We start from the raw sequence: 11592 nt of genomic DNA on the forward strand, positions 1-11592 counted from the left end.
GGGGCCGTGTAACCTTTAATTACAGAACTTGGACGCCCTTCACGATCATTTAGGCACTTTGTATCCGGGAATGAGGGCGCCCTCTTTTCGGTGCACCGAGAGACCAGGGGATGGAGCGCTCATATTACATTATTACTCCGATCGACCTGGTTTGGAACACATTGTGATTGGCATCGTCAAGGTATTTTTATCGTTCAAAGATATATCGGGTGAAAATTGAGCATCGAAGTTTGTTAATACTTAAAAATGCAATGTTCTTCCTTTATGGTCTTACATTTTTGCAATTTGAAGTTTTTTAAATTACGAAGTAGACTGCGAATGTTTATGAGTTCATAGAAAATTCAGATGTGCAAAAATGGACAGAATGCGTATAACGTGCAAGACTGTAGGAAGTGTCGAAATTGAAATAAAATTAATGAAAGAAATCTCGATCCATATCCTATTTGTTTAATGATATTAAATACGAGCACAAACAGCAATTATAGAGATTGAAAAGGATGGGAAATAAAAGAGAGTGGCAGTAACTTCCACAGCACGAAGATCTCGTGCTCTATTTATCCAAATCTAATTTTCCGCCATAAGATCCTGAATATTGAATTGCGCGTATTTTAGGGAGAACGACTGTGTCAATTAACCAACCTGTAATATTTAATTTCCACCCTAAAATTCATTCAGATAAAAGCAAACGGTTATTAAATCGGTTATAAATTTTATCGATCTTAGACCGTGGCGAAGAAGCTTCACGGCACGGATATAGAAATGCGGATATTGAAGACGAAAAACGAATGCGACCACGTGCAGTTTTTGATCACGAACACGTCCGGTCCTGGGGTCGTTTCAAATCCCATGATCGCGGAACTTGAAACCTTATCTGTCGGTGAGTAATGCTTTTGATACGTCAATCTTCTATTTATAAAAATAGACGGCATTCTACTTTATATATCACAAAGACATATCTTGCTACGAGCAAAGGATATTTCAGAAATTAAAACGTCTAAAAATAAGATTAAATAGGAATTTTGTTATGTTGCTAGTGTCAGGTAATACAAAGTCCATAAACGCTTTATTAAAAGGTTGTCATAAGAACATAAAACTCTTCTTCTTGGTTTTATCCAACCCGTTATGCATGAAAAGTAAAAAATTAGCTTAACGAACGCTACCTCCAACAGTAAGTTAGTCGAGGGAGATCTCTCGGTCCCTCAGGTAATTTTTTTGAGCTTACACGACGGAGCTTTAAAAGCAGAAGTTTGCAATATGAAATTAATCGAGAAAATCAATATTGCATACAACGAAGTTTAGCCTGTAATAAATTCAATGGTATCAAGTTCCTGTGGATTAGTATATGAAACTCTTTGATACTAAAGCATGGGTACAGGATTTAACTTTGCCTTTTGTATTTATGTTACAACCTTTTACTAAAGTATTTATAGGCATGTTAATCCTAGTTTTTGCTGTGTCCTTGTTCCATAAAGTCAATGATATATCTGGAAAAGAATAATTTTTTAGAAGAGTAAAAGATCAATTCCATATAGACATACTTGATTTAATGTCTGATAATATTGAGAATAAAGCAGATAGCTTTTGAGAATAAAGCAGAAGCATATTTTGTGTGCTCTTTTTTTATTAAGATTAGATATCTCTAAAACCAGCAAAGCACTGAAAGTGATAAGGACAGATTTACTAAAAATGTTATGAAATATATGCCGTAGAACCAAAAGTGAGCCCTATGACCTTTTGCCGAGTTTTTCCATTCCATCTGATGTTCAACCGGGACCTTACCATAGTTCAGACTGGATGCACTATAACTCGAGTTATCCCTCAAGTGTGCTCTGGTAATTGCAAGTTGAACGACATCCTTCTGACTGTAAGTTCCCACAATTATAACTTATATGGACGATGCATGAAGTACTATCGATATCCATGCTATTCCAGCCACGTACATTTTGCAAATCTTGCATAAACTGCGATGTTTATAATCATCCTGTAGGATAACATCCATAAACACAAATTTCAAGGTTGACGTTAACTTTGGTTTAACAATCTGTGTAATCTATAATATATAAATATTTGAATACTGGTGGGAAGCGTGTTGAACATCTATTATAACATTTTGTCAGCGTTTAATGAACACTATCATTCTGCTGATTTTAGTGGCAAACAATAACTATCTTACTATCAATTATTAACTATAAAGTATTTTATTTAAAAAAAAAGAAAGAATGCCATTGTGGAAATTTGGAACTTATTTTGTCTGAAAATATGTTATTTACTTCAAACGATATGACTCTTGTAACCATGACAAAGCCATTAATTATTTTTCGGAACCTTGCTTTATAGTCTACGTAACTCATTTCATAAATATCTAGATATTATTCATGGAGGAGCGATATAAACTCGAGAAAAGAAATGTGTCATGTGAAGCACTATCTAGAATCGCGATTTAATAAAAACACGCGAAGAAAGACAGACATTACAGATTCTGCAATTGATCAATAACAATTTCTTCCATCTAGACTAATCTAGAGTAATAGATCTAAAAGAAATCTGACGTAATAGAAAGATCCACGTCTTGGGCTATCAGATTTGTAGGTAAGCTTCCTCTTCTTTTTACTCTTTTTGGTACTATGTCAATAATAGATAACAGAATCGATTCACAATGTAATATCGACGTAATTGTGTTTGTTTCTTCAATCTGGAAACACATGTACCTCAAAGATATCAAAGATAATTCGAAAGACAACTTCTGAAATAAGTATCATTGCCTTCATATGAAAAATATTGTAGTTATTAAAAAAAAGATTCAAAATTATTTTTTATCCTTTTACAGATGTATGTTTTTTACGATGTGATATAAACTTATTTATTCAATTCCATCGTATCATTAGCATATACAATTTTTCTCAAAATTACTTTGGGCTATTCATAGTTTGTAAAACGCGGTACAAAATATCGATTCAATCGGAATTCTGTAATGATCGATGCACAAGGCATTAGCGAAAAATGTTTTATTCCCGAAACAGCACATTAGTTAGCACGGACCACGAAATTGCGTTACTGTGAGCCGCGCATTGGCCACCAATGATAATTCGCATGGATTCATGCACGCATAATCGTATATCTTTCAAATACGGTTTGTTTCAAGCGACATGACACGAGCTATTGGAACGGTACCGTTTAACTTCATTTGCATCCGTGCTCGCACCTACATCCACGTCTGTGATCCATTATCCATTCATTATTAGCCCTCGATCGTCGTTGATATTTCATGACGCTGCTGCCTTCAGAAATCGAAACAGAATCCCGTTGCACGTGCATAGATGTATGGAATAAAGTCAATCGATAATTGATCAAAATTCTTGTCGTTGATCTAGATACATATTTATACACGTTCACAACGATAAACGTAATATCATACTAACTTACGAATTTATGACTTGTTACGGATTGCAATAAAGTATCAGGAAGTACAATTCGATAAAGGTTGAGAATAACTATGTATGTACGTTTTCTGATCACAGTATAATCTTAAATGTATTTTATATGTCTTTGATGTTGCGAAATAAATCCCTAGCTTTGTTGTCCTAGGTGAGACCACATTTAGAGTTAACATTCGAGAACATATTGTCACACATCAACACGGTTTACGTGTTACGAACGAAAAAGGGTGTAATGCAAGTGGATTCTTCCGAAGAATATTCGTACCTACGTTTGAAAGTTAGTATATTTTTTAGAATATTAGAATTGTCTAAAATCATTTGTTGGTTCTAGGATTTTTATAATACAGTAAAATCGATCAAATTATATATATATTTTTTTAGTGAGGTTTAAAGAATCTTTATTACCAATGCTTATGAATGATTGAATATTTATATTTATAATATTTACCATTATGTTCCTTGTAATTAGTAAATAATACTTAAATCGTAAGTGGAAGAAGATGAACTATATTTCGTTGTCACGTGCAGGATTATTACTTTTCCAGGGGCAAATGTTGTACATACCTGAGTCAGACCTCGTCACCTTTCTCTGTTATCCTAGCGTTATCAACTTGGATGACTTAACCAGGTAAGAATTTACATGAAGTATAATCATTAATTCAAACTGATTCGCTCTATGACGAAGAGAAATTACATTCTGGTTGGTTGAAAATGAACACATAAACTACGATTAACAAGGAAATTAGACGAGATAAATTGGATAAGCGATCAAAGGTTAATCCAAATTCAATCAAATTCCGAATTCAAACGTCAAAATACCACTATTCAGGACTTGATTTCATCCGATTAACGTATCAAAGTCGCGTTGATTAACGACTCACGTTTCTCCTGAGCATGTTAGCGCGACCTCGATTTGTTAGAAATCGAAGAGCACGATCGTTCACATCCCATGATTCGAAAATTTGCCGTCTCTATCGTTACGGTAATTATATCACGCCGACTGATATCGTTATTCGTGCGTTTACGTTGATCCATACCGCGGCGCAATTATCGAATAGTTCCTAAATTGAATTTCAATCAAACCAAATAGCGCGGCCGTACGACTATGATCAATAACGGGACGAGAACGCATTCATCGTTGTTAGGTTTGGTGACAAACGTTCTGAATTCTATAAAAATGACTACGACGTCTGCATGCGTAAGTAGCGACGAAATAAATGGCTGTCAAGAAAAATGCAACGTGATTTTCCGCTGGAAAAGCGATTTTCCACTTCGGTGCACAGAAACCGACGTTTCGGTTTCGACGTTTATGGCTATATCGCGTATTAAAATTCTATCATATATCATAAATATTATATAAGTAACTGTTCTCCGAAGCAAGAAAAAGGAAGTTGTGAAAGAGGCAGAGAGGAATGGGAGAAAAAAGGAATAAAAAGAGAAACACTAAGAGAAGGAAAAAAATGAGCATTCGAAGAAAATAGGAGAAAAATAGGAAGAAAGGAAGCATTCCAAAAATGGAAAGAGCCTGGTTAACGTAGCATCTTTATACTCTACTTCCTCATTATCAGATGCTAAATCTGCTTCGTCACAACTCAATCAAGATTTTTCGCCTTGCCGTAAACGACCGTACCTTGTCCAAGTTTCTCTTTTCACAAACGCTAGATTATCAAAGATTTTAATTAATTAGATCAACTATTTCTTTGTCTTTTATAAGAAAAAGTCTGGAATATTCATCCCATAAAAATCAGTAAAAGATATCTCATCGTAAGGTTTGATGATTACGAACCATTAACCAATTTTCATTTAGCCAAAACTACGTATGTACTTTAATTTCTCAGTAGAGGACTGGCATACAATGTCGATATAAAGTACAGGATCGAACCGAAAGAAAATCTCGTGGAGAAATATGAGTATGTACAAAGAAGCTCTTGTTATACAGTAAGAACAAGACAATAGAAGTATCTTCTTTCAAGTAGCACAAAACCCGTATACAAAGCTTAACTCAGCCGATCTTACAACTATCGGACACAACGGTATTTAGGTCGTTATCGTAAATAGACGCAACGTGTTCGATGGCTGTCTAGTGGACTTTTCCTATTAATTCATCGTAGCCCATTACTCTGTCTTTGCGCAGAAAATATTTGTCTCCGAGTAAAATAACGGGTACACTGGTCATTCAATAAATACTGAAGCGATGGCTTGTATAATTACAGCTATTCGAGTGTCTGTCCGTACTCCACTATGAACATAAATTTCCGTCAAGCCTCTACCGAATTGCCCTCGTTCGAATAATCTTCGCCCTTGCTATTCTCGTAATTTTCCTTCTCCCTTACAGTCGACCATTCTCTTCTTCGTCCATGTCAACTTTTGCTTCTCATTTCCTCTATTTTGTGCTCCAGTAACAGGGAAAAATGTACGAAACATCGCGTTTATCCGCATTCTATCATACATTCTGACCCGGATCCCTTCCGATCTGTTTTCTGACCGAGTTCTCCGGAAATCGAATGTCTCACGGAGAAAATTCAGTCGCGTAATTGACACGTCAAGGCACGTACATACCGGCAAAACATGTTCATACACAGTGCTTGCAAAATGTTCGCTGATGTTTCTTGACCACTTTACAAAATATTTTCTCAAAATTGTTCTATTTGGTTCAGATGCTTCGAAGGATTATGTTTCGCGAACATATTTATGAACAGGATGCAAATGAAAAAATGACAAATAAACGAGGAACTGTTGAGGACGCATCAGTGAAAATACACTTTTACACGATATATAGATCATTTTCATGCGAAATTATATACACGCCGTTCTCTAGATTCTCATGAATCTCTCGACGATTAACGTCAAGATAATTCCTCCAATAGTTTGAGTTGACTAGGATTTAGTCGAGCAGAAGCGTCAAGGTAGTTAGCAGATAAATTTAAAGCTTAATCGAGTTGTCGCCCATTACTCCGCCTGTTTACCGCGTTAACTTCCTTTTGTAACGAGAACCCAGTAGCGATAACTCTTGGAGCATTAGATTAGGCGAGAATTACGCTCACCGGATAGATTACCTCGTTTCAGTATGGAAAAAAATTACGGTTCGTCTAGGGGAATAAATTTTCTTTGAGAGAAATGACGAAGTTGTTTGAGTGTCGTGAGTAAGGATGGTCCTCCATTTTAACGAACCTCAAGGGTGCATTTTTGCGCCGCGTCATTGGGTAGTCTTTACCGTCAGCAAGCGAGAGCAGAGAGATGAATTATACATCGGATATGATTGAATGCTGAATCTCAAATGAGAACGATTAGAAGTGTCGGAGATAAATTGCAGCGGATTTGAAGCCGCGGTTTCCATGGAAAGTCATAAATATCGTTTTACGTGACGTATACGGAATAATGCATCGTTTATTGTCGTATCGGTTATTACTTTTTAAATTATTAAAGTTTCGAGGTATCTCCATTTGCATCGAGATGTTTGAGACTTCTTGTTATCCTTGAATGAACAATAGATTGTAAACATAGTTGAACAGCATTGGATCGAAGAGTTGTATACAGGGTCATTGGTAACTGGTGGTACAAGCGGAAAGGGGGTGATTCTACGCGAAAAAAGAAGTCGAAAATATAGAATAAAAATTTTTCGTTTGAGACTTTGTTTTCGAGAAAATCGACTTTGAATTTTCGCTCGGTACGCGTGCACTTATCACGTCTCGTTATAACTTATAAAAATAAAATCTCACTGTAGATTTTTAAAAAAATTTAAAGAAAAAAAAATTTTTTTTATTCTATATTTTCGACTTCTTTTTTCGCGTAGAATCACCCCGTTTCCTCTTGTACCACCAGCTACCAATGACCCTGTATAACTCACCGTCGTTCGAAAATTTAGAAAAGTTGAAATTACTTTGCAATCTTGTAATCATCGTCACATACCTCGTTTCAACACTCGTTTCTCCTTACAAATATGTACGTTAATGTGATCGAATGTTCTATTGTTTACGTTCATGTATTTTTGATTGTCAGGCGAGGTTTGTATCTGAGCGACATCCCCCTTCACGACGCCACCAGAGATCTCGTGCTGATGTCAGAGCAATTCGAGGCTGATTACAAATTAACGAGAAACTTGGAATTGCTTACCGATAAATTGCAACAGACGTATCGTGAGCTCGACGGCGAGAAGCAGAAAACCGACAGGTAAGGATTTCCGTCCGCGTAATTTTCTGATTAAGGAAATCCCCATTGGTCTCGTTTGCCATTTATCCTGACGCAATTCTGCCGGAATCGACTTCTCTCCAGCGTCGTTACAGTTTCTTTCTTGACAGAATACTCTCTCCTACCGGAAATTGGATCGTGATTTTTTTCTCACCTTCGTCGGGAGGTATTTTTTAAACTACGTCTATTACGTCGTTGTAAAACGTCAACGACATGATCGTGACAACGAAGCGTCTTGAAATAAATTTAGTTTGGATGGTGTGCACGATGAATTTAAAGAATGATTAAATTTGTGAAAGTACTAAGTGAAACGGACCGACTTTAGTTTCAATGGAATATTTCAATTTTGATTGCACTGAACACGTTTAGATGTTTTAATCGAAATAGACTTGTTTCAATAAAGAGATTAAATATTTTAGCAGTGTATTTATAAACACATGTAGAGAAGACTTTATATTCGGTATGACGCAGGATATATTTTCATCGTCATTGTAGTAATACGTTCGATATTGAGTATATTTGCGTTCCAGTCAGAAAGGACATATTAAAAAATGTTATAAATACTTTCATAAAAGATATTAATATTTATTTTTTATGAGAATTATAGCTACATTTTCCACCTGTTGCCCTCGTATGCATTGCATACATGAAAGTAGGTCGTATCGCACAAAGAATTTTTTGTATCGGGATGGGATAAATGTGCTATGTAATTGGATAAAAAATGTTTAAACCGTCAGAAAAATTGCCTTTCGGGTGATATAAAAAAGAAATTTCAACAATTTTTGGCAGTTTATAAATTTATGTGTAACATTCTTTCCATTTAATATTAATAAACAACTATTAAGCGCGAGATATAAAATGTTGATTTTACATAGCAAATAAATTATATTACTCTAATTTATTCCAGAGATACAGAAACATCAAGTTTCAGCAAATATTGTCGCAGACAATGGCTTTCAATACATTAATTCAGCATGAAAGATTCATCAAAATTTCAATTAAATAAAATAACAATCTTTACATTTTCCTTTGACTTTCGCATTTTTAAGCTAATTTAATCTCGTTTGACACACAGCGAGATCGGAATCAAAACTTCGTAAAAATAACTTCCATCTTATTATAGAAAAGGGAGGAAAATGTGGAGGCTTGTTCGATTTATAGTTCCTATTTTCACGATTTAGAAGATGCCAACGGAATTAGCAATTCGTGGCACGGTGGGTTGTGGTTGAAGGGAGCTGCATTAAAAGTTGTACGTGTCCGTAGGTTGTTGTACTCTGTGCTGCCCATTTCCGTGGCGAACGAGCTGAGGCACTCGAGGCCGGTTCCTGCGAAGAAGTATGACTGCGTGACCTTATTGTTCTCCGGGATCGTTGGTTTCGGAGCTTACTGCGCCGCTCACACGGACTCCAGTGGTGCGATGAAAATCGTCAACATGCTCAATCAGCTGTACACAGCGTTCGATGTGCTCACCGATCCGAAGAAGAACCCAAATGTGTACAAGGTAAGCGTTTACTTCGTTGAGAATCTGTGTCGAGTCGAACTAGGTTTTCTGGATAATTCCGTACTGAGGCTAAGTAAAAGTAGTACTTTTTAGTGTGTTTTTTTGTATTTTCAACGATTTAGGAAATTTTACATTGCAAGGTGTATTTGATAAAATAGACTTGAAATGACTTTATATTCTATCCGATATTCACGCAATTGGTAATTCATTTAGATATTAAGATATCAAGATATTTATTGTAGAATATTTACTAGATATTTGAATATTTATTATAGAATATTTTAATATTTAATACTAAACGAATGAAGTTAAGTTAAATTAAGTCGGATAAAAAAACATTGAAGATGTTATAAGGAATAACAGAGAAGATTGCAACAGGATGTATATTCGATTACGCAAGATAATGTATAATTTGAAGATTCGAAAGTGACTGATACGCTGGAAGAATAATTAAAGGGTTCAAATGCAAATGAAAAAAAAATTGAACGTTTGTAGTTCCATCGGAATGGAACTTGGAACGTAACTTAGATCGCGAATGGTAGTAATATGGAAAGTGCGCCTGCATGGTGTAACATAAAGCGTTCATGGCGTCGCAACATATATTTTTGAAAGGCACTTTCGCGTTGGAAAGAAAGTTTTCTCGTAACCCGTGCCGTTTAAAATGCATTAATGGATGGTTGTGAGCAACTCCGTAGGAAACATGAACGACAGCCGTTAGGAATACTGGCTATTTTAAATAATAATACCGACTAGGAGAAACTTTTTTGTCCCCTAGGACTTCCTTTCATGTGAAGTGCCATAGTCGGGTTTGCAACTTGTACGAAGTCCATTGTAATATGCAGATGATGCTTTATACGTAGAATAAGTACTAGATATAATCTCCCTTTTTTCTTTCTTTTATGAAACCAGCTACGAATTCCCTTTCAAAATAGTTCCCTATATTGCAACGTTTATACTTACAATTATAGTAGCAAATTTAAAGAAACATAACGCGGTTAAAAGAACGATTATTAACTACGGATCATCGTAACAATATTTTCTAAATACTTTTTAAGTTTATTTATTATTACATAATTTCAATGCACTTTTAATTAATTATAAATAATTATAAGTACCTGTAACTCCACCTAAAACAAAATACGGCCATCAATATATATCTTCTTCTTCGCTTTTCGAAAGGAAATACACATTGTTATCGATTTTACTTTCGACGAGAATATCGTTAGAAAGCTAAAACGAGGATTCGCGTATAACCATTATACAGCTGACAACGAATATATTTGAATTTACGAGAAGGCTTGTTAGCACTGATCCACTTTGGTCGGACTAGGTCGAAACTGTTGGTGACAAATACATGGCCGTGAGCGGATTACCGGAACCATGTCGTTGCCATGCACGGTGCATCGCTCGTCTCGCATTGGATATGATGGATCTAGCCGCGGACGAAGTGCAGATCGATGGCGAGCCTGTGGTAAGCCCCATATTTTTTTATGCGTTCGTTTTGCGGCCTTCAATTTTTATGTTTGCGGGTAGGATCTCTTCGAATGATAACATCGATCCTCGGGGAAACATTTATCATCTCTCTGTTACCACTTTACCACCAACGATATCACCGAAATATTTCTGAATTCGAAAATCCAATGATTAATTTTCTTTCTCCAATAGCTCGTAAATATCGTTTCGTATAATAATTCGGGAATAATTCTGAATGATGAAATTATATTATTAAACGCGAGTTTTTGAACTTAAAAACTTTAATTTTTAGTTAACGCGTGATGAATTTGAAATTTATCCGATCTATGAACTCTCTATTGTAACTTTTTCGCTCGAACACTTTTTCATTAATTTACAGGCAATATGTTTTGAATTTGATCAATTCTCGCTACAATTGATATTTCAATTTTTCAAATAATTCTTTCCATTTTTTAAATTCAAATTCCTCGTGGTAAACGCATCGCAGAATTATCAATCGGAATTCACTTTGTCTCCAAGTACTTGGCTAATGTATTTATTCCTGTCAGCAAAACAACGAAATAACAGAAAATACTTCTAAACGAGTTAAACGTTCCCCGACTTGACTTTTCAATTGCGTTTCGTGGAGCGCAGTACGGAGACAGGTACGCGAGAGATCTCTTGCATTCGATTATCCGTAGAAAGACTCTTGTTCTCCTTCCTGAATGTGCTCTTCCTGTTCCTACGCGAAAGCTTCCGCCGGTAACGTTTACGTTGTCGACGTGATGCGAATTCACATCGTTGTATATAAAGAAGACCCGTTTAATAAATGTGCGAAATGTTTTGCAGAAAATCACCATCGGCATCCACAGCGGAGAGGTTGTGACCGGGGTAATTGGACACCGTATGCCTCGTTACTGCCTGTTTGGAAATACGGTGAACCTCACCAGTCGAACTGAGACCACCGGGGAACCGGGTAAAATAAACGTCTCCGAGGACGCATACAGGTACGAA

General features: G+C 36.0%; 1 protein-coding gene across 2 annotated transcripts in view; it reads left to right on the forward strand.

The window, feature by feature from the left end:
- The window catches only part of LOC126877005 (guanylate cyclase soluble subunit beta-1), a 111147-nt gene that overhangs the window by 92413 nt on the left and 7142 nt on the right, over positions 1-11592 (forward strand). For both annotated transcript variants that reach the window (XM_050639875.1, XM_050639873.1), the window contains 9 exons: positions 26-181; positions 724-877; positions 1710-1864; positions 3586-3714; positions 3983-4065; positions 7437-7607; positions 8889-9126; positions 10457-10597; positions 11428-11585. In XM_050639875.1, coding sequence (XP_050495832.1) covers positions 26-181; positions 724-877; positions 1710-1864; positions 3586-3714; positions 3983-4065; positions 7437-7607; positions 8889-9126; positions 10457-10597; positions 11428-11585 — 1385 coding nt within the window. The remainder of the gene's footprint in view (positions 1-25; positions 182-723; positions 878-1709; positions 1865-3585; positions 3715-3982; positions 4066-7436; positions 7608-8888; positions 9127-10456; positions 10598-11427; positions 11586-11592) is intronic.

This window comes from Bombus huntii, chromosome 2 (assembly GCF_024542735.1).
Source record: "Bombus huntii isolate Logan2020A chromosome 2, iyBomHunt1.1, whole genome shotgun sequence".
Classification (NCBI taxonomy): Eukaryota; Metazoa; Arthropoda; class Insecta; order Hymenoptera; family Apidae; genus Bombus; species Bombus huntii.